The sequence below is a fragment of the Ranitomeya imitator genome, chromosome 2 (genome assembly GCF_032444005.1).
Source record: "Ranitomeya imitator isolate aRanImi1 chromosome 2, aRanImi1.pri, whole genome shotgun sequence".
In the NCBI taxonomy this organism is placed as follows: domain Eukaryota; kingdom Metazoa; phylum Chordata; class Amphibia; order Anura; family Dendrobatidae; genus Ranitomeya; species Ranitomeya imitator.
Window position 1 is genome coordinate 272,256,728 of NC_091283.1, and position 23,454 is coordinate 272,280,181.

Genomic DNA, 23,454 nt, shown 5'->3' on the forward strand with positions numbered 1-23,454 from the left:
TTATATGTAGTAAGCTCCCCCTATTGGTGCATGTATAAATCTGTATGTAGCGAGATTCCCCTAGTGGTGGCTGTATAAATCTGTATGTAGTGAGCTCCCCCTATTAGTGGCTGCTGGTGTACGCAATTCAACCTCATGGACGTAAATCCATGCAGATTGAGCAGACACTCCTGTATCTCTTCGTAAAGGAATCTGGGATTACATTCAGCAAGTTAGAGACAGCGTCCATGATCTGGAGCGACGGGTGCAGAAGGCACGGGACAACGTAGAGGAAATCCTGGCCATCATGAAGACCTGGGTGCTGCCCATATTCGAAAGGAAAGATGGCAAGAGAGAGACCCTCCTTTACCTGGACGACCGGAGTGAACGGCTGGAGAAAAGATACAACCTCATTCGGGAATCTGGCACCAAAATTCACCAACTTGTGCAGGTATAGTGAGCTGAGCCGGGGTGGCGGGGGGCGGCAGTTGTGTGGTAGCATTCACCCCCTCCTGTCCCTGCGATCACTTCATCTCCGGGTGCTGGGAAGGTGCAGGATCTGTAGAGTCCGAGGAGACAGAGATCAGCTCTGTAGATCGGTCAGAAGTTGAAGTTCTCCTGTAACTGGGGCCAATATGCCTGCCCCAGACACGGGAAATCAGCAATAAAAATGTGTATCCCATGTATAAAAATTACTATAGCTGAAGTGTAAATCAGATTTAATTGTACCCTAAAAAAAAAAGAAAAAAACACCCGTATCTCCTTATTTTTTATTCCCTTTACACCCGATATGAACAAAAAAAATCAAAAATACAAATAGAAAAATGGGGAAAAAATACCAAATAAAGTAATAAAAATTGTGTCATTAACTGAAAAAAACAAAAAACATTATAGCTCGTAAAACCGCCTGCAATCAGAAGGAAATGGCCTGGTATTGAACTGGTTAAAAACAGAAGGTGATTATATAAAAAGGAAATCTCTGTAACATCCCTTTAAGAGAAAGGAAGCGTTCGCCATCTGATTATCCCCAGCAACTACAAAAATCATTAACAGGATTGGGAGGATATTAAAGCGACGGCGGCAGGACTATTCCGGGTGATTATGTCATCTGGGACCACGGGCGGCGCAGAGTATAACATTCAATTATCATGAAGCCGCTCAGTGGAACGGTGTAAGAAATGATGACCTGCAGCGGAGAAGATTCCTCCAGGTGCTGGAATAAAGGCGTATAATAATTACCATACGACATATATCACTCTGTGCAAAAGTCTTAGGCAGGCGTAGAAAAAATGGCGCCGAGTAAGAAGCTGCATACATAGAAGGGTTAATAGTTTATTATCATCAATGCAAAGTGAAGAAGAACAGAGGAATGTAAATTCATCAGTATCTGGTGCCCGCCCGTCACCTCCATCATCAGTAGCTGGTGACTGCCTCTCTCCTCCATCATCAGTATCTGGTGCCCGCCCGTCACCTCCATCATCAGTATCTGGTGCCCACCCGTCACCTCCATCATCAGTAGCTGGTGACCGCCTCTCTCCTCCATCATCAGTATCTGGTGACGGCCCGTCCCCTCCATCATCAGTATCTGGTGACCGCCCGTCCCCTCCATCATCAGTATCTGGTGACCGCCTCTCTCCTCCATCATCAGTAGCTGGTGACCGCCTCTCTCCTCCATCATCAGTATCTGGTGACGGCCCGTCCCCTCCATCATCAGTATCTGGTGACCGCCCGTCCCCTCCATCATCAGTATCTGGTGACCGCCCGTCCCCTCCATCATCAGTATCTGGTGACTGCCGGTCACCTCCATCATCAGTATCTGGTGACCACCCGTCCCCTCCATCATCAGTACCTGGTGACCGCCCGTCCCCTCCATCATCAGTATCTGGTGACCGCCCGTCGTCTCTATCATCAGTATCTGGTGACCGCCCGTCTCCTCCATCATCAGTATCTGGTGACCGCCCGTCTCCTCCATCATAAGTATCTGGTGACCACCCATCACCTCCATCATCGGTATCTGGTGACCGCCCGTCCCCTCCATCATCAGTATCTGGTGACCGCATGTCTCCTCCATCATCAGTGTCTGGTGACCGCCCGTCTCCCCATCATCAGCATCTGGTGACCGCCCGTCTCCTCCATCATCAGTATCTGGTGACCGCCCGTCCCCTCCATCATCAGTATCTGGTGACCGCCCGTCCTCCCCATCATCAGTATCTGGTGACCGCCCGTCCCCTCCATCATCAGTATCTGGTGACCGCATGTCTCCTCCATCATCAGTATCTGGTGACTGCCCGTCCCCTCCATCATCAGTATCTGGTGACTGCCCGTCCCCTCCATCATAAGTATCTGGTGACCGCCCGTCCCCTCCATCATCAGTATCTGGTGACTTTCCGTCTCCCCCATCGTCAGTATCTGGTGACCGCCCATCACAGGGAATTTACATTTCTCTATGGCTTCATTGAAGGACGTGATGAATTCTATGCTCGGCAGCTTCTTTCTCGGCAGCACTACTTCCACCCCTGCCTATAACTTTGGCCCGGTCCTGTACATGATCTGACTATATGTTGCTCTCTCTTACAGGAGAACATGCAGCTCTTCTCCGCAGACCCCGACTCTGAGGTGTGGACCGCGTACGTGGATTACATCGATGACATGGTCCTCGATGGCTTCTTTAATGCTATCGAATGCTCACTGAAGTTCATCCTGGATAATATGGGTACGCTGGGCAGCAGGGGGTGTCCTCACCAGATCCACCTCCACCTGTGGCTTATCAATGAAGTCTGCCGCCAGGGTCTGATTACTTTGGGATCCCACATATATTTCTATGTAATTTGTATTCTACCAGTTTCTTACAATAATGGGGCGTTATGGAGGCGCAGATATATTTTAGGCGGTGAGAATAACTTACGGAACTTGTAGAATCTGGTGAGCTAGACAGTAAGGTAATGCCAGCTGACGGTCGTCACCATCACCTCCAACCTTCTACTTTCCCTCACAGACAACAAGGCTGGCCTCTCCCCCTTATTTGAGGTGCAGCTGGACCTTGTCGTTCCAGACATGGTTTTCCGACCATCTTTGGATTTTGGATCCAGCGACGGCCTATACGACACCATAGAAGGCCTCATCAACGACATCTACAAGACGTCCTCCTTGGTGCGTCGGCTCTCACGGACCAGCACCTTCCCTAATTACCAGGCAGACATGGAAGACATGGCTGACCTGGCAGACATGCGAAACCTCCTCATGGAAAGCGTCCAAAACATAATGAACACGTGCGCTGAATATCGGAACTCCTTCGACCAGTTCGCCTACCTGTACGTGGATGACCGGAAGGAGTTCATGCGCCAGTTCCTGCTGTACGGACACGTACTGACCCCAGAAGAGATAGAAGCTCATGCCGAGGACGGGGTCCCAGAGACGCCACCCACCTTACTGCAGTTCAGAGAGCAGATAGATTCCTACGAGAAAATCTATGAGGAAGTCACAAAGATGGAGCCGGTCAACGTATTTGATTGTTGGATGAAGGTGGACGCTCAGCCCTTCAAGTCGGCCCTTCTCAATGTGATCAAGAGATGGAGCCTGATGTTCAAGCAGCATCTTATCGACCACGTAACCAACAGGTGAGACTATCCACACGAGGGGATATAGAGGAGGTGTCCGCAACGCAACAGGTGAGATCCTCCACACCAGAAGATATAGAGGAAGTAGTCAGCACCACAAGATAACAGGTTTGTCACGTCCTCACTTCACGCTGCCCTTTTCCTCAGTTTGGCCGATCTGGAGGAGTTCATCAAGGTGGCAGAGCGAGGCCTGGGCAAGCAACTGAAGGAAGGTGACTACCAGGGCCTGGTGGAAATCATGGGGCAATTAATGGCTGTGAAGGATCGTCAGAGCAGCGCCGACGAGCTGTTTGAGCCCTTGAAGCAGACGATCGAGCTCCTGAAGGTGTACGAGCAGGAACTGTCCGACGAGGTCTACAAGCAGCTGGAGGTGAGTTTGGGGTCTTCTGCAGGAAAGAAATAGTATTTGCGGTTGTCTCCATGTCACGTTTGTGATATCTGGGCTTAGGAATCCGTCCGTCACCTGGAAAGGCACAAAATTCCTCCAGAACAGGGAGTAAAGTCTCGCACAAAGCATGTGATGTTTCTTAAAGAGGGTTTCCACTTTGCAACAACTTACACCCAGTTAGGCTTCTCCTCTGGTCCATCTTAGGGCCTAACACAGACTGTACTGGACAACTCAACATTAGCTTCAGTAGTAGTGGCCATGTAATACTCCCCTTACTGAGGATCATCACAGAGGAATACTGCCGCTGCACCCCGAGAGCATACTCTTTTGTGTCCGGACTGATCTGTACTCTGTGAGATGGGCGACCTCTCTTGTGTTCAGATTGATCTGTCAGGTGGGATACCTCTCTTGTGTTCGGATTGATCTGTCTTCTGTCAGGTGGGCATCCTCTCTTGTGTCCGGAGTGGTCTGTCTTCTGTCAGGTGGGCGTCTTCTCTTGTGTCCAGACTGATCTGTGCTCTGTCAAATGGGCATACTGTCTTGTGTCCGGACTGATCTGTGCTCTGTCAAATGGGCATACTGTCTTGTGTCCGGACTGATCTGTGCTTTGTCAGATGGGCATACTCTCTTTTGTCCGGACTGATCTGTGGTCTGTCAGATGGGCATACTCTCTTGTTTCCTGACTGGTCTGTGCTCTGTCAGATGGGCATCCTCTCTTGTGTCCGTAATGGATTGTCCTCCTTCAGGTGGGCGTCCTCTCTTGTGTCGAGATTGGTCTGTCTTCTGTCAGGTGGGCGTCCTCTCTTGTGTCCAGAGTTGTCTGTCTTCTGTCTGGTGGGCGTCCTCTCTTGTGTCCGGAGTGGTCTGTGTTCTGTTAGGTGGGTGACCTCTCTTGTGTCCAGAGTGATCTGTCATCTGTCAGGCGGGATATCTCTCTTGTGTTCGGATTGATCTGTCTTTTGTCAGGCGGGCGTCCTCTCCTGCATCCTGAGTGATATATTCCCTGTCTGGTGGGCGACCTCTCTTGTGTTCAGATTGATCTGTCTTCTCTGAGGTGGGCGACCTCTCTTGTGTTCAGATTTATCTGTCTTCTGCCAGATGGGCGTTCTCTCTTGTGTCCGGAGTGATCTGTCCTCTGTCAGGTGGGCGACCTCTCTTGTGTTCGGATTGATCTGTGCTCTGTCAGGTGGGCGTCCTCTCTTGTGTCTGGAGTTATCTATCCTCTGTCAAGTGGGCGGCCTCTCTTGTGTTCAGATTGATCTGTCAGGTGGGATACCTCTCTTGTGTTCGGATTGATCTGTCTTCTGTCAGGTGGGCATCCTCTCGTGTCCGGAGTGGTCTGTCTTCTGTCAGGTGGGCGTCTTCTCTTGTGTCCAGACTGATCTGTGCTCTGTCAGATGGGCATACTCTCTTGTGTCCGGACTGATGTGCTCTGTCAGATGGGCATACTCTCTTTTGTCCGGACTGATCTGTGCTCTGTCAGATGGGCATACTCTCTTGTTTCCTGACTGATCTGTGCTCTGTCAGATGGGCATCCTCTCTTGTGTCCATAATGGTCTGTCCTCCTTCAGGTGGGCGTCCTCTCTTGTGTCCAGATTGGTCTGTCTTCTGTCAGGTGGGCGTCCTCTCTTGTGTCCGGAGTGATCAGTCCTCTGTCAGGTGGGCGACCTCTCTTGTGTTCGCATTGATCTGTGCTCTGTCAGGTGGGCTTCCTCTCTTATGTCCGAGGTGATCTGTCCTCTGTCAGGTGGGCGTCCTCTCTTGTGTTCGGAGTGGTCTGTGTTCTGTTAGGTGGGTGACCTCTCTTGTGTCCAGAGTGATCTGTCATCTGTCAGGTGGGATATCTCTCTTGTGTAAGGATTGATCTGTCTTTTGTCAGGCGGGCGTCCTCTACTGCATCCTGAGTGATATATTCCCTGTCAGGTGGGCGACCTCTCTTGTGTCCGGAGTGGTCTGTCCTCTGTTAGGTGGGCGACCTCTCTTGTGTTCGGATTGATCTGTCTTCTGTCAGGTGGGTCTACTCTCTTATGTTCAGAGTGATCTGTCTTCTATCAGCTGGGCGTCCTCTCTTATGCCTGAGGTGATCTGTCCTCTGTCAGGTGGGCGTCCTCTCTTATGTCCAAGGTGATCTGCCATTTGTCAGATGGGCTTCCTCTCTTATGTCTGAGATGATCTGTCCTCTGTCAGATGGGCGTTCTCTCTTGTGTCCAGAGTGATCTGTCCTCTGTCAGGTTGTCTTGAGACCTTTGAGACCTCTGTATTATTTTTTTCTTATCTCTTCTTATTTTTTCTCCAGGAACTTCCGGAGAAGTGGAACAACATAAAAAAGATGGCTGTCACCGTGAAGCAACAAGTGGCTCCGCTGCAGGCCAGCGAGGTGACTTCTCTCCGCAGGAACTGTGCGACCTTTGATGTGGAGCAGCATAACTTCCGAGAGCGTTTCCGCAAGGAGGCCCCATTCAGGTGATGTTTGCGACATGAGGGCATGAGATGCCCCCAGATCATCTACTTACACCTCTGATATCTGGATCCTGGTGAATGATTTCTACTCGAGTAATCTGCACCTGGGGTCATGCTGAGAGTTGTAGTTTAGCACCAGTTGGACATCACTGCTCTAATGGGCAGCATCCCATTTGTTTTTTTCCTCACGGTCTCCATTTATTTTCCCAGATTTGACAGCATCTCTCCATACCAGACCTTGGATCTCAAACACATGGAAATAAAAAAAATGGAGGCCACCATGGCATCAATCTACGAGTCAGCTGCATTGTTTGAAGTAGGCGTCCCAGACTACAAGCAGCTGAGGCAGTGCCGAAAGGAAGTGTGTCTTCTGAAGGAGCTGTGGGACATGGTCTCCCTGGTCAGCTCAAGCATGGACGACTGGCAGACAACCCGCTGGAGAGAGATCAATGTGGACAACATGGACCTGGAGTGTAAGAGGTTCGCCAAGGACATTCGAAATCTGGACAAGGAGATGCGGGCATGGGACGCGTTCAGCGGGCTGGACAACAAGGTGAAGAACATACTGACATCTCTACGGGCTGTGGCCGAGCTGCAGAACCCAGCCATCCGTGAGAGACACTGGAGCCAGCTCATGCAAGCAACCGGCGTCCGCTTCACCATGGGTGAAGACACCACCCTGGCTGACCTGCTGAAGCTCAACCTCCATAACTTTGAGGAGGACGTGCGCGGCATCGTGGACAAAGCCGTGAAAGAGATGGGCATGGAGAAGGTGTTGAAGGAGCTGGACAGCACCTGGAGTGCCATGAACTTCCAGTATGAGCCACATCCCCGAACCAGTGTGCCGCTGATCAAGTCAGACGAAGAGCTTATCGAGACCCTGGAGGACAATCAGGTCCAGCTCCAGAACCTGATGACCTCCAAGTACATTGCCTTCTTCCTGGAGGAAGTCTCCGGCTGGCAGAAGAAGCTGTCCACTGCCGACTCTGTCATCTCCATCTGGTTTGAGGTTCAGCGCACCTGGTCTCATCTGGAGAGCATCTTCATTGGTTCCGATGACATCCGAGCACAGCTGCCCGAGGTAAAGAGTCATGTAGTGTTTATCACTCTTCTATAATACTCTGTGCTGCTGCAGGACTTCATGGTCTCCTGCAATAGGCCAAACTTCTTTGTCACTCAGCTCTTTATGATTTTCAATATCTCAGCTTGCTGTGAGAGAATCAAAACATATCGAGGATTATCTAAAACTAAAATGTCTTATTTTTTCCAGGACTCCAAGAGATTTGAAGGCATCGACAGGGACTTTAAAGAGTTGGCCCAAGACGCTAACCGAACCCCAAACGTAGTGGAGGCCACCAACAAGCCGGGACTGTACGACAAGCTGGAGGATATCCAGGAAAGGTAACAATGAGTAATTCTGCCAAATAGGAAAAGGATGACATAGTATTACATTCAGGCCTGTGCCGTGTTGCTCCAGCTTGCTTTACACTGCAGCTCTGCTTGTTCAGATTGGCTGCAGTGTATAATCCCAGTGTCAGTGGTAAAAGGTTGTTTATTTATTAATTAAGATGTTATTTCTTAGGTTATCTTTATGTGAAAAAGCTTTGGCCGAATACCTGGACACCAAGAGGCTTGCCTTCCCCAGGTTCTACTTCATATCCTCCGCGGATCTACTAGACATCCTGTCTAACGGAACCAACCCACAACTTGTGAGTGATAATCCTCTTTATACCCCACCAGCAGAATAGTGAGTGCAGCTCTGGAGTATAATACAGGATGTAATGCAGGATCAGTAATGTAATGTATGTACACAGTGACTGCACCAGCAGAATAGTGAATGCAGCTCTGGAGTATAATACAGGATGTAACTCAGGATCAGTAATGTAATGTATGTACACAGTGACTGCACCAGCAGAATAGTGAATGCAGCTCTGGAGTATAATACAGGATGTAACTCAGGATCTGTAATTTAATGTATGTACACAGTGACTGCACTAGCAGAATAGTGAGTGCAGCTCTGGGGTATAATACAGGATGTATCTCAGGATCAGTAATGTAATATATGTACACAGTGACTGCACCAGCAGAATAGTGAGTGCAGCTCTGGAGTATAATACAGGATGTAACTCAGGATCAGTAATGTAATGTATGTACACAGTGACTGCACCAGCAGAATAGTGAGTGCAGCTCTGGGGTATAATACAGGATGTAACTCAGAATCAGTAATGTAATGTATGTACACAGTGACTGCACCAGCAGAATAGTGAGTGCAGCTCTGGGATATATTACAGGATGTAACTCAGGATCAGTAAAATAATGTATGTACACGGATCGGGGTGACTTTAGGCCAACAGACGGCTATCACATGTGCAGGGGGGCTTATCTTAGTTATCCCTCCACTGCTACAATGTGATGAAAAAAAAACACACACAGTCTATGGACCTCTTAGTTTACAGCAGGGGCTTATTTTAGGTATCCCACTGCTCTTCAATATACCACGAACTGCAGGGATTTATGTATATCCCGCTTTACAGTTCCACTTGAAACTTGCAGCTCTCTGGCGCCCCCTCACCCTCAGGTCAGACAAGGTACTGCAGCTAGGGTAATTAATCGCCAGAAAGGCTGCCTGCTATGTACTGGCTATTGGGCACGCTGCAGCGAGGCGATTTAACTACTCTCGCTCAGGCAGGAACAATAATTATCAACGCCGCAGTCGCTACGACACCCAAAGGCCCCGCACACGATATGCTGCCACCAGCTCCGATTAAACGGGTCCGAAGCTAACCCAAAACAGTAGCGTAATTCCCTTCAGAAGACTTAGGGAACGTTTTAGAGCAGGAAGAACGAAAACTAGTAATTTATATATTTTACTCCGAAAGAAGGCAGTGTTTGTAAAAAGGAATATAAAGATGTTACAAAAGAGACAATTGAAATATGTACAAGGTATTTATAAAATAAAGGGATTAAATGAGAAAATCAACACTTACATGTTCTCAGTTCATTTCAGGCAAAACCATGCTGGTGGGCGGAGCTCCCCAAATGTCCCAATGCATCAGGAGGTGTGGATAGAAACAGCTCCTTAAGTAAATCTCTGCTGACTCCCAAGGCTGGGTAAAGTGGAGTCACTTAAATAACCACAGCCTTGTGACATCACTAACGGGGCTGGTTTCCTCAGACCCTCCTATCTCTTCAGTCTTAGTAAATTTCACCCAAGTTTGTCTAATGCCTGTATCTCCGCTACAGAACATGTCAGAATCATAACACACCCAGCATTCATCTTGTACTAAGATTTGCTCTCTATAGATACTAAATTCGGGCTAGTAGAGACACTCCGTTACAGAGAAATCTGTATTTTGTTACCTGGTGGAATTAGAGGCTATAGGGACCGATAGATCCGCCGAAGGAGGTTAGCAATATATACTTATTATTTTTCTAGCCCAAATCGGTGGCCCAATATCTTACTATAACCGAACAAAGAACCGCATGTCTTATCAGACCAGTTTCAGCTGAAGGGAGAATTGTGCCGCCACATTCGCAATAGACCTTCCTGGGCTTGGGGGCAGGGCAGAGCATTGAGAAGAATAGTTTCACACACACATACAAACAAAGAGAGACAGAGAGAGAAGGGAGGGGTTTAGCCCGCAGCATGGGTCTAACAGGCAAGCTACAAAATCATATCCCATTTCATACAATATCGTGACAGTAATGTAATGTATGTACGCAGTGACTACACCAGCAGAATAGTGAGTGCAGCTGAGGAGTATAATACAGGATTTAACTCAGGATCAGTAATGTAATGTATGTACACAGTTACTGCACCAGCAGAATAGTGAGTGCAGCTCTGGGGTATAATACAGGATGTAACTCAGGATCAGTAATGTAATGTATGTACACAGTGACTGCACCAGCAGAATAGTGAGTGCAACTCTGGGGTATAATACAGGTTGTAACTCAGGATCAGTAATGTAATATATGTACACAGTGACTGCACCAGCAGAATAGTGAGTGCAGCTCTGGAGTATAATACAGGATGTAACTCAGGATCAGTAATGTAATGTATGTACACAGTGACTGCACCAGCAGAATAGTGAGTGCAGCTCTGGGGTATAATACAGGATGTAACTCAGAATCAGTAATGTAATGTATGTACACAGTGACTGCACCAGCAGAATAGTGAGTGCAGCTCTGGGATATATTACAGGATGTAACTCAGGATCAGTAAAATAATGTATGTACACGGATCGGGGTGACTTTAGGCCAACAGACGGCTATCACATGTGCAGGGGGGCTTATCTTAGTTATCCCTCCACTGCTACAATGTGATGAAAAAAAAACACACACAGTCTATGGACCTCTTAGTTTACAGCAGGGGCTTATTTTAGGTATCCCACTGCTCTTCAATATACCACGAACTGCAGGGATTTATGTATATCCCGCTTTACAGTTCCACTTGAAACTTGCAGCTCTCTGGCGCCCCCTCACCCTCAGGTCAGACAAGGTACTGCAGCTAGGGTAATTAATCGCCAGAAAGGCTGCCTGCTATGTACTGGCTATTGGGCACGCTGCAGTGAGGCGATTTAACTACTCTCGCTCAGGCAGGAACAATAATTATCAACGCCGCAGTCGCTACGACACCCAAAGGCCCCGCACACGATATGCTGCCACCAGCTCCGATTAAACGGGTCCGAAGCTAACCCAAAACAGTAGCGTAATTCCCTTCAGAAGACTTAGGGAACGTTTTAGAGCAGGAAGAACGAAAACTAGTAATTTATATATTTTACTCCGAAAGAAGGCAGTGTTTGTAAAAAGGAATATAAAGATGTTACAAAAGAGACAATTGAAATATGTACAAGGTATTTATAAAATAAAGGGATTAAATGAGAAAATCAACACTTACATGTTCTCAGTTCATTTCAGGCAAAACCATGCTGGTGGGCGGAGCTCCCCAAATGTCCCAATGCATCAGGAGGTGTGGATAGAAACAGCTCCTTAAGTAAATCTCTGCTGACTCCCAAGGCTGGGTAAAGTGGAGTCACTTAAATAACCACAGCCTTGTGACATCACTAACGGGGCTGGTTTCCTCAGACCCTCCTATCTCTTCAGTCTTAGTAAATTTCACCCAAGTTTGTCTAATGCCTGTATCTCCGCTACAGAACATGTCAGAATCATAACACACCCAGCATTCATCTTGTACTAAGATTTGCTCTCTATAGATACTAAATTCGGGCTAGTAGAGACACTCCGTTACAGAGAAATCTGTATTTTGTTACCTGGTGGAATTAGAGGCTATAGGGGCCGATAGATCCGCCGAAGGAGGTTAGCAATATATACTTATTATTTTTCTAGCCCAAATCGGTGGCCCAATATCTTACTATAACCGAACAAAGAACCGCATGTCTTATCAGACCAGTTTCAGCTGAAGGGAGAATTGTGCCGCCACATTCGCAATAGACCTTCCTGGGCTTGGGGGCAGGGCAGAGCATTGAGAAGAATAGTTTCACACACACATACAAACAAAGAGAGACAGAGAGAGAAGGGAGGGGTTTAGCCCGCAGCATGGGTCTAACAGGCAAGCTACAAAATCATATCCCATTTCATACAATATCGTGACAGTAATGTAATGTATGTACGCAGTGACTACACCAGCAGAATAGTGAGTGCAGCTGAGGAGTATAATACAGGATTTAACTCAGGATCAGTAATGTAATGTATGTACACAGTTACTGCACCAGCAGAATAGTGAGTGCAGCTCTGGGGTATAATACAGGATGTAACTCAGGATCAGTAATGTAATGTATGTACACAGTGACTGCACCAGCAGAATAGTGAGTGCAACTCTGGGGTATAATACAGGATGTAACTCAGGATCAGTAATGTAATGTATGTACACAGTGACTGCACGAGCAGAATAGTGAGTGCAGCTCTGGGGTATAATACAGGATGTAACTCAGGATCAGTAATGTAATGTATGTACACAGTGACTGCACCAGCAGAATAGTGAGTGCAGCTCTGGAGTATAATATAGGATGTTTCTTCTCTTCAGGTCATGCGCCATCTCTCCAAACTATTTGACAACATGGCAAAAATGAAATTCAAAGACGGAGAGTCCAAGACCGGCCTGGGCATGTACAGCAAGGAGGACGAGTATGTAACGTTCAGTGAGCCTTGTGACTGCAGCGGTCAGGTGAGTGGGCAGACTGGTCACGGGTACCTCTTTTTCTTGTCTGCCCATAATGGCTCTTGTTCTGTTCATCCTGTGCCACCTGAAAAAATGACATGAGCGTCTCCTATGTGCTGTCTGTCCTCAGGTGGAAATGTGGCTGAACCGGGTTCTGGACTCCATGAGGGCCACCGTCAGGCATGAGATGACCGAGGCCGTGACGGCGTACGAGGAGAAGCCCCGGGAGCAGTGGCTGTTTGACTATCCTGCCCAGGTATTAATGTGCTGACTATGTAGGAGACGTCACTGCTGGCACCAGGTTCACTGGCAGGTGGGTGACTGCTGGGGTTCCCCAATCCAAAGGCTCAGAGATGACCCATTAGACTACAGTGGTGGTCGCGCAGGCACTCTGCCTCTTAATTCATTTTCTATGAGACTGCACGGCATCAATCTAATGGGCCTCGTCAGAGCTCCCTACTTGGGATTGGAGGTGGTCTCCACTGTTGGACCCCAGTAGTCGGCACATTTGAGAATCACCCTGAAGATGTCGCTCAGTAAATTGCATCGGCTCTATGTCTGACGTTCTGCCCATCCCGCTAGGTGGCCCTAACCTGCACACAGATCTGGTGGACCACTGAGGTGGGCATCTCTTTTTCCCGGCTGGAAGAAGGCTACGAGAATGCCATGAAGGAGTACTACAAGAAACAGGTGACCCAGCTGAACACGCTCATCACCATGCTCATCGGTCAGCTGTCCCCAGGGGAGCGGCAGAAGATCATGACAATCTGCACCATTGACGTGCACGCCCGAGACGTGGTCGCCAAAATGATGGCACAAAAGGTGAGTCTGATCCTAGCGAACATTACCTTTCTGGGTGACAGCCGGCAATCAGTTGTCACCAGGAGCTTCTCCCCATCCTCGTCTTCCTTTTGCAGGTTGATAATGCTCAGGCGTTCGTGTGGCTGTCGCAGCTCCGGCACCGCTGGGATGATGAAAAGAAGCATTGCTCCGCCAACATCTGCGACGCCCAATTCATCTACTCTTATGAATATCTCGGCAACACGCCACGGCTGGTTATTACCCCACTTACCGACAGGTACGTGACAGTGTGCAAGAGGGGCCCTGACCTCATGAGGAGCAGTCCAAGGGATGTGGGTGAAGAGGGGCCCCAAACTCATGAGGAGCTGTGTAGGGGATGTGGGTGAAGAGGGGCCCTGACCTCATGAGGAGCTGTGTAGGGAATGTGGGAGAAGAGTGGCCCCGACCTCATGAGGAGCTGTGTAGGGGATGTGGGAGAAGAGGGGCCCTGACCTCATAAGGAGCTGTGTAGGGGATATGGGAGAAGAGGGGCCCAACCTCATGAGGAGCTGTGTAGGGGATGTGGGAGAAGAGGGGCCCAACCTCATGAGGAGCCTGGTAGGGTATGTGGGAGAAGAGGGGCCCAACCTCATGAGGAGCCTGGTAGGGTATGTGAGAGGAGAGGGCCCCGACCTCATGGGGAGTTATGTAGGGTATGTGGTAGAAGAGGGCCTCCACCACATGAGGAGTTGTGTAGGGGATGTGGGAGAAGAGGGGCCTTGACCTCATTAGGAGCTATGTAGGGGATGTGGGAGGAGAGGGGCCTTGACCTCATGAGGAGCTGTGTAGGGGATGTGGGAGAAGAGGGGCCCTGACCTCATGAGGAGCTGTGTAGGGGATGTGGGAGAAGAGGGCCTGACCTCATAAGGAGCTGTGTAGGGGATGTGGGAGAAGAGGGCCCGACCTCATGAGGAGCTGTGTAGGGGATGTGGGAGGAGAGGGGCCCCGACCTCATGAGGAGCTGTGTAGGGGATGTGGGATAAGAGGGCCTGACCTCATGAGGAGCTGTGTAGGGTATGTGGGAGGAAAGGGGCCCCGACCTCATGAGGAGCTGTGTAGGGGATCTGGGAGAAGAGGGCCTGACCTCATGAGGAGCTGTGTAGGGGATGTGGGAGGAAAGGGGCCCCGACCTCATGAGGAGCTGTGTAGGGGATCTGGAAAAAGAGGGCCTGACCTCATGAGGAGCTGTGTAGGGGATGTGGGAGAAGAGGGCCTGACCTCATGAGGAGCTGTGTAGGGGATGTGGGAGGAGAGGGGCCCCGACCTCATGAGGAGCTGTGTAGGGGATGTGGGAGAAGAGGGGCCCTGACCTCATGAGGAGCTGTGTAGGGGATGTGGGAGAAGAGGGCCTGACCTCATGAGGAGCTGTGTAGGGGATGTGGGAGAAGAGGGCCCGACCTCATGAGGAGCTGTGTAGGGGATGTGGGAGGAGAGGGGCCCCGACCTCATGAGGAGCTGTGTAGGGGATGTGGGATAAGAGGGCCTGACCTCATGAGGAGCTGTGTAGGGTATGTGGGATAAGAGGGCCCCGACCTCATGAGGAGCTGTGTAGGGGATGTGGAAGAAGAGGGGCCTTGACCTCATGAGGAGCTGTGTAGGGTATGTGGGAAGAAAGGGGCCCCGACCTCATGAGGAGCTGTGTAGGGGATGTGGGAGAAGAGGGGCCTTGACCTCATGAGGAGCTGTGTATGGGAAGTGTGGGAGGAGAGGGCCCGACCTCATGAGGAGCTGTGTAGGGGATGTGGGAGAAGAAGGCCCTGACCTCATGAGGAGCTCTGTAGGGGATGTGGGAGAAGAAGGCCCTGACCTCATGAGGAGCTGTGTAGGGGATGTGGGAGAAGAAGGCCCTGACCTCATGAGGAGCTGTGTAGTGGATGTGGGAGGAGAGAGCTTTGACCGCATGAGGAGCTGTGTAGGGGATGTGGGAGGAAAGGGGCCCCGACCTCATGAGGAGCTGTGTAGGGGATCTGGGAGAAGAGGGCCTGACCTCATGAGGAGCTGTGTAGGGGATGTGGGAGAAGAGGGCCCGACCTCATGAGGAGCTGTGTAGGGGATGTGGGAGAAGAGGGCCTGACCTCATGAGGAGCTGTGTAGGGGATGTGGGAGAAGACGGCCTGACCTCATGAGGAGCTGTGTAGGGGATGTGGGAGGAGAGGGGCCCCGGCCTCATGAGGAGCTGTGTAGGGGATATGGGAGAAGAGGGCCTGACCTCATGAGGAGCTGTGTAGGGGATGTGGGAGGAGAGGGGCCCCGACCTCATGAGGAGCTGTGTAGGGGATGTGGGAGAAGAGGGCCTGACCTCATGAGGAGCTGTGTAGGGGATATGGGAGAAGAGGGCCCGACCTCATGAAGAGCTGTGTAGGGGATGTGGGAGGAGAGGGGCCCCGACCTCATGAGGAGCTGTGTAGGGGATGTGGGATAAGAGGGCCCCGACCTCATGAGGAGCTGTGTAGGGGATGTGGAAGAAGAGGGGCCTTGACCTCATGAGGAGCTGTGTAGGGTATGTGGGAAGAAAGGGGCCCCGACCTCATGAGGAGCTGTGTAGGGGATGTGGGAGAAGGGGGGCCTTGACCTCATGAGGAGCTGTGTATGGGAAGTGTGGGAGGAGAGGGCCCGACCTCATGAGGAGCTGTGTAGGGGATGTGGGAGAAGAAGGCCCTGACCTCATGAGGAGCTGTGTAGTGGATGTGGGAGGAGAGGGCTTTGACCGCATGAGGAGCTGTGTAGGGGATGTGGGAGAAAAGGGGCCCCGACCTCATGAGGCTCTATCTGAACATAGCCACAGCGTCGTCTGCACATTCCCGTAGGGTCGTCTGCACATATTCCCCTGGTGGACTACACAGATCCTCCCAGTATTCTGCTCAAACCCAGCAGGCCATCTGCATATACCTTCTCGGTGATCTGCACATACCCACCCGGTCATCTGCACATACCTGCTCGGTGGCCTGCATGTACCCGCTCGGTCATCTGCACGTGTCCGCCCGATCGTGTGCACATGGCTGCCCGGTCGTCTGCACATACCTGCTCCGTGGCTTGCACATACCCGCCCGGTGGTCTGCACAACCCCGCTCTGTCATCTACAAATACCTGCCCGGTCGTCTGCAAAATACCCGCCCGGTCGTCTGCAAAATACCCGCCCGGTCGTCTGCACATACCCGCCCGGTCGTCTGCACAACCCAGCTCTGTCATCTACAAATACCTGCCCGGTCGTCTGCACATACCTGCTCCGTGGCTTGCACATACCCGCCCGGTGGTCTGCACAACCCCGCTCTGTCATCTACAAATACCTGCCCGGTCGTCTGCAAAATACCCGCCCGGTCGTCTGCAAAATACCCGCCCGGTCGTCTGCACAAAGCCCCCCCCCCCCCCCCCGGTCATCTGCACATACCCGCCCGGTCGTCTGCACATACCCGCCCGGTCGTCTGCACATACCCGCCCGGTCGTCTGCACATACCCGCCCGGTCGTCTGCACATGCCCGCCCGGTCTTCTGCACATGCCCGCCCGGTCTTCTGCACATGCCCGCCCAGTCATCTGCACATACCCGCCTGGTTGTCTGTACATACCTGCCCGGTCATATCCTATAGCATTCAGAGCCGTTCTGTCACCTTGTGCTTTGCAGATGTTACATTACTCTTACCCAGTCCCTTCATCTCACCATGAGTGGAGCCCCCGCTGGACCCGCCGGTACTGGAAAGACAGAAACCACCAAAGACTTGGGTCGAGCGCTCGGCATCATGGTTTATGTCTTCAACTGCTCCGAACAGATGGACTACAAGGTAGAGTCAGGGCGCTGCCTAGGTGTGGACCCCAGCCCACGAGTGGTCAATGACTATCCTCCTCTTTGTTTTCCAGTCCTGTGGAAACATTTACAAGGGTCTCTCACAGACGGGGGCCTGGGGCTGCTTTGATGAGTTCAACCGAATCTCGGTGGAGGTGTTGTCTGTGGTCGCCGTGCAGGTGAGCGGAGGGGTAACCCACCTGTCACTGTGGTGGTCACAGTGCAGGTGAGCGGAGGGGTAACCCGCCTGTCATTGTGGGTGGTCGCCGTGCAGGTGAGCGGAGGAGTAACCCACCTGTCATTGTGGGTGGTCGCCGTGCAGGTGAGTGGAGAGGTAACCCACCTGTCATTGTGGGTGGTCGCCGTGCAGGTGAGCGGATGGGTAACCCGCCTGTCATTGTGGTGGTCGCCGTATAGGTGAGTGGAGGGGTAACCCACCTGTCATTGTGGGTGGTTGCCGTGCAGGTGAGCGGAGGGGTAACCCACCTGTCATTGTGGTGGTTGCAGTGCGGGTGAGTGGAGGGGTAACCCACCTGTCATTGTGGTGGTCGCCGTGCAGGTGAGTGGAGGGGTAACCCACCTGTCATTGTGGGTGGTTGCCGTGCAGGTGAGTGGAGGGATAACCCGCCTGTCACTGTGGTGGTTGCAGTGCGGGTGAGTGGAGGGGTAACCCACCTGTCACTGTGGTGGTCGCAGTGCGGGTGAGCGGAGGGGTAACCTGCCTGTCATTTTGGTGGTCACAGTGCAGGGACATCAGTCATCCGCAGCTTTTTCAGGCGATTTTCCCTCATTAGGACACAGCAGGGTCAGCAGCTTGCGGATGGGAGTCTGGCTCATATTTCTGGTGCTTTAGCCCCTGAGGACTACTACTCTCAGCGGATGCCCTAGTAATGTCGGTGTTGCCTGGTGACAGGATTCATGTCCGGCTTCGATCCTCACAACATTTCACTGTCTACATTTTCATCAACAGGTGAAGTGCATACAAGACGCCATCAGGGACAAGAAGAAGAGGTTCAACTTCCTGGGAGAAGAGATCAACCTGATCCCCTCTGTGGGGATCTTCATCACCATGAATCCGGGCTACGCTGGCCGCACCGAGCTGCCAGAGAACCTGAAGGCGCTGTTCAGGTAGGAAACTTCCCTCCATACATCACGGAAATCGGACGCTGACCCCCTGAGTAAAATCCCCCCTGAGTAGGATCCCCCCTGAGTAGGATCCCCCCTGAGTAAGATCCCCCCTGAGTAGGATCCCCCCTGAGTAGGATCCCCCCTGAGTAGGATCCCCCCTGAGTAGGATCCCCCCTGAGTAGGATCCCCCCTGAGTAAGATCCCCCCTGAGTAAGATCCCCCTGAGTAAGTGTCACGAATCGGGGGTGACCTTTGGCCAGCACACGGCTATCACATGTGCAAGGGGCTTATCTTAGTTATCCCACCACTGCTACAATGTGATGAAAGCACAAACAAGGCTATTGACCTATCAATCTACCGCAGGGGCTTATTTTAGTTATCCCACTGCTGCTACAATATGTCACGAACTGCAGGGATTTATTTATATCCCGCTTTCCAGTTCTGCTTCGGAACTTGCAGCTCTCCGGCGCCCCCTTTACTCTCAAGTCAGTCAGGGAACTACACCTAGGATAATTAGTCGCTGGATGGGCCGCTTCACTGTGGACGGGCTAGCAGGCACGCTGCAGCGAGGGAATTATAACTGCTCAGGCTGCAGCCAGACAATAGCCAGATTTACCCACCTAGCCCAGAACACACTTCGCCACCACCAGCTCCTATTACTTAAGATTGATAACGGGTCAGGAGCCAACCCCAATTTAGTAGCGTAATTAACTTCAGAGGACTTAGGGTATGTTTTAGAGCTAGGAAAACGAAGCTAGTAAATTTTATAACTTTTACTCCATAAAAGATTAGGCAGTGTTTTACAAAAGCATATAAGAATTTTACAATATGAGACAATTAAAGTATGTACAGCAATTACAAAAAAAACAGGGATTAAAGAAGATAAGCACTCACATGTTGCTTAGATCATTCCAGGCTAACCATGCTGGTGGGAGGAGCCAGACATCACAATGCATCAGAGGGTCTTGGTGCAGCAGCTCCCCAGGTAAAACTGAAGGCTGGGCTAACTGGCAGTAACTTATACTTGTAGGCTTTGACATTAATAAAGAGGGTTGAGTTACCATTGCACTCCCCTTTTCTCAGAATTACAGATTTGCAGGGTAACGCTGTTGAGGGAGGATCTAAAGTGATCCTTTACGGTTGACTCAGTGATTTCCAAATTAATCTACAGGGTGTTGCCGGCAACTGAAAATGACCAGACGGAGACGCGTGCCTCTGTGTGGGGGATCGAGCAGATCTCTGGGCCCCCGTTTATTGTGTTGCAGTTTTATCATATTAGCAAATTCTACTTCAACCAATCAGCATAAGAACACGCTCACAGTTCTTAACCTATAAGAATACAGGAAAAACTTAACCCATGAGGATACAGGAAAAATGGAAACTACAGATACGGTCGTGTCTTTTTGGCATAAAAAACATATTAACAGATGCCTCAGTCTTGTATAGCGACACCCCCCCTTCCCGAGTCTCTTATCTGGCTCGGCTCGAGTTAGAATACTCAAGGTCTTTATACCAATTATAAACCATAGCCTAGTTGAATAACAAAATGTTATCTTCGTGAGAAACAGGACAGAGTTACTTCATGGCAGCTGTAACCTTCTACCTAAGTAAATAACAGAATTTATCTTTAACCAACAAGAAAATGGAGTCAAAGCACAAAATGAAGAATCTAGCACAAAATGGAGAATCTTTCATAATTTGTTCCTTCACAACGGCACACACATCGCTCATCTTATACTGAATTTAGCTTTCTAATGAGTCCGAACTCGGACTAGCTATTCCACACGGTTCAGGAGAATTCCATTTCTCTGGTTATTTTGGAGCTAGAGTTTAGCAACAGGAGCCGTAGCGAAGTTCTGTCAAAGCATGTTCTAAATATGTGTCCGTCATATTTCTATCATTGATTGGGCCCGAGATATGCCCTTTTTACTATCTCCCATATATACAAAGGAAAAGCACATGTTTCTTTTGGACAAAGGAATTCCTTCCTAATTAACATTCCGACAGGAGGGGGGAAAGGAAGAAGTGAGGAGAGAGCGTAGTGTTAGAGGAGCCAGGGACAGTTATCCCCTAGTGCAGGGCTGCGAGGGGGTGCCACATGTGCAGCGTGTCTGGTAACACGCCATTTTATACATTATCGTGACAGTAAGATACCCCTGAATAAGATCCCTCTGAGTAAGATCCTCCTGAGTAAGATCCCCTCTGACTAAGATACCCCTGAGTAAGATCCCCCTCTGAGTAAGAGCCCCCCTGAGTAAGATCTCCCTGAGTAAGATCCCCATTGAGTAAGGTCCCCCTGACTAAGATCCCCTCTGACTAAGATCCCTTCTGAGTAAGATAGCACCTGAGTAAGATCCCCCTGAGTAAGATTCCCCCACCTGAGTAAGATACCCCCCAAGGAAGATCACCCTCTGAGGAAGATCCCTCCTTGTAAAATCCTACCTGAGTAAGATCCCCCTGAGTAAGATCCCCCTGAGTAAAATGCTACCTGAGTAAGATCTCCCCTGAGTAAGTTCTGCCCTCAGTAAGATAGCACCTGAATAAGATCCTCCCTCTGAGTAAGATTCACCTTGAGGAAGATCCCCTGAGTAAGATCCCCCAGAGGAAGATTCCCCCAGGGGAAGATCCCCCCTGAGTAAGATAGCACCTGAGCAAGATCCCCCCTGAGTAAAATCCTACCTGAGTAAGATCCCTCCTGAGTAAGATCCGCCCTGAGTAAGATCCGCCCTGAGTAAGATCCGCCCTGAGTAAGATCCGCCCTGAGTAAGATCCCCCCTGAGTAAGATCCGCCCTGAGTAAGATAGCACCTAAGTAAGATCCCCCGTCATGATAATATTAATATGCCATGTTTTGAGTATATACCTAAAAGGTCCATGGCTTTCAGACACATGCTGTGAGCTTTTCCAACCCCCCTTCACTCTTCCTATAAAGCGCTCCATCTCTGTATTGGCCTGCAGGCAACCCCCTCCCGCCTGAATACAGCTGTAACTTGAAACTCCAGTGTCAGACTCTGCCACCTCCGTTCCTCTCGAAGGCAGGAGTGTGTAGAAATCCTTTGTCTGAAAACCATGTGCTCTCTTGCTCATGTACAAACCTTAATAGTAAGGCATAACTTGACCCCAACTAGTGACAGAGATATGGAAGTTATATATTTGGTATGTGCTTCGGCCGCGCCATCACCCAGTGCGTTTCCCTATTTCCTGTACCCTTGGTATCCGAGAAACGAATTACTGTTTACTCGCTGTGCCTAGAGATATCATGTTTGGTCTTAATAGAATTCTAGTCTCAAAACAAGATCAATGATAATTCCTTCGTCTCTATATGAGGTGGCATCCTGGAGCTACTGTGGATATGAATGTTCCATGACTCTGTGTCCCTCTAAGAAATGAGAAGTGCATTTCATAGCTCAGCCCACTCAGTGATGTCGCGACCTGAGGGCATATCTTAACCCTGCTGAGTTGTGAGTCAGTCTTTGGCCAGGAAGAGAGCAAACAGCAGCTCTGCAAGCTGCTTTGATGCACCTAGATGTGTGCCCCTCCTCCACAGCACACGGTCAGCCATTAGATGAAATGATATGAACGAAATGTGTTTTTCAACTTTAATCCCATTTTATTTGTAATTGTACTGTACATACGATACTTGTCTACTTTATAATATCTTTTTATACCTCTGTAAACACTGCCTACCTTTTTTTTGGAGTAAAATATATAAAATTACTAGCTTTGTCTCTCCTTGCTCTATAACATACTGTCACGTCCTCTGAAGTGAATTACGCTACTAATCTGTGTTGGTTTCGGAACCATAAATAATTAAGAAATCGGAGCTGGTGGCAGCAGAATTTGTCCTGTGTGTTTGCGAGGCTTTGTAGCGACTTGCGGCATTGATAATTATTGGCCCCACCTGAGTGGGAGTAGTTATTTCACCCTCGCTGCAGTGCGTCCATTAGCCAGTACATAGAAGGCAGCCTTTCTGGCGACAATTACCCTGGGTGCAGCCCTGTCTGACCTGCGGGGAAGGGGGCGCCAGAGAGCTGCAAGTCCCAAACCGAAACTGGTGAGTGGGATATTGATAAATCCCCTTCAGAAAGAACCAGGGGCAACCAAACAACCGCGGTTCATGACAAATTGGTGTAAGTGGTGGGGATGATAACGGTATCCTCCCCGTGAACCATGATAACCCCTGAGGAAGATTCCCCTCTGAGTAAGATCTCCCCCGAGCAAGATCCCCCCTAAGGAAGATTTCCCCCCCTAAGATTCCCGCTGAGTAAGATTCCCATGTGTCAGGTTCTTCCTCACGTCTCAGTAGGGTGTGTAGTAAAATCCTGCTCCCGCCGCAGATGTATGGACGGGTATCAGCGGTGGTGGTCCTGCCCTCTATCATCATGGCTGCAAGGTCGGTGACTTCATTGACCATAAACTCTCCGCCTTGCCCCCTCAGGCCCTGCGCTATGGTGGTCCCGGACTTTGAGCTGATCTGTGAGATTATGTTGGTGGCAGAAGGATTCATTGATGCCCGGCTGCTCGCCCGGAAGTTTATCACCCTGTACCAGCTGTGCAAGGAGCTCCTGTCCAAGCAGGTATGTCATCTGCTCCGAGGATCAGCAATGGCGGTTCATAGAAGAACTCGCAGCGTCAGTGCTTCTCCACACCATCCCGATCCGGCAGCATTAGGGTCCTGCAGCCTCTGCCGCACATCCCCCGGTCACAGCTCCAATGGGGCTAATGGAAAAATTTCTACATCTAATCTGTTTCTGAACCAAATGTTCCTCTGTCCACATAATCTGGCGAGTACGCATCATTTGCTTTACTCCAGAGCTGAACTCTCAATTCCGCAAGTGTCACAGCGCAAATCTCTTGATATTTCTTGCTTGTTGATTTGCATCAGTACAGGATCAATAATGTAATATATGTACAGAGTGACTGCACCAGCAGAATAGTGAGTGCAGCTCTGGGGTATAATACAAGAGGTAACTCAGGATCAGTAATGTAATGTATGTACACAGTGACTGCACCAGCAGAATAGTGAGTGCAGCTCTGGGGTATAATACAGGATGTAACTCAGGATCAGCAATGTAATGTATGTACA

At 50.1% G+C, this 23,454-nt stretch overlaps 1 protein-coding gene across 2 annotated transcripts in view; it reads left to right on the plus strand.

Annotated features, from left to right (window-relative positions):
* The window catches only part of DNAH9 (dynein axonemal heavy chain 9), a 165,720-nt gene that overhangs the window by 35,834 nt on the left and 106,432 nt on the right, over positions 1 to 23,454 (plus strand). Inside the window, exons 14-30 of one of the 2 annotated variants that reach the window (XM_069749230.1) lie at positions 189 to 430; positions 2,557 to 2,692; positions 2,975 to 3,596; positions 3,744 to 3,852; positions 3,949 to 3,966; positions 6,281 to 6,447; positions 6,655 to 7,525; positions 7,715 to 7,845; positions 8,027 to 8,153; positions 12,488 to 12,628; positions 12,753 to 12,878; positions 13,205 to 13,444; positions 13,540 to 13,700; positions 17,083 to 17,239; positions 17,316 to 17,420; positions 18,212 to 18,369; positions 22,807 to 22,945. In XM_069749230.1, the coding sequence (XP_069605331.1) occupies positions 189 to 430; positions 2,557 to 2,692; positions 2,975 to 3,596; positions 3,744 to 3,852; positions 3,949 to 3,966; positions 6,281 to 6,447; positions 6,655 to 7,525; positions 7,715 to 7,845; positions 8,027 to 8,153; positions 12,488 to 12,628; positions 12,753 to 12,878; positions 13,205 to 13,444; positions 13,540 to 13,700; positions 17,083 to 17,239; positions 17,316 to 17,420; positions 18,212 to 18,369; positions 22,807 to 22,945 (3,650 nt within the window). Of the gene's footprint in view, positions 1 to 188; positions 431 to 2,556; positions 2,693 to 2,974; positions 3,597 to 3,743; positions 3,967 to 6,280; positions 6,448 to 6,654; positions 7,526 to 7,714; positions 7,846 to 8,026; positions 8,154 to 12,487; positions 12,629 to 12,752; positions 12,879 to 13,204; positions 13,445 to 13,539; positions 13,701 to 17,082; positions 17,240 to 17,315; positions 17,421 to 18,211; positions 18,370 to 22,806; positions 22,946 to 23,454 lie in introns of both variants that reach the window. The other variant, XM_069749229.1, reaches the window with a different exon arrangement.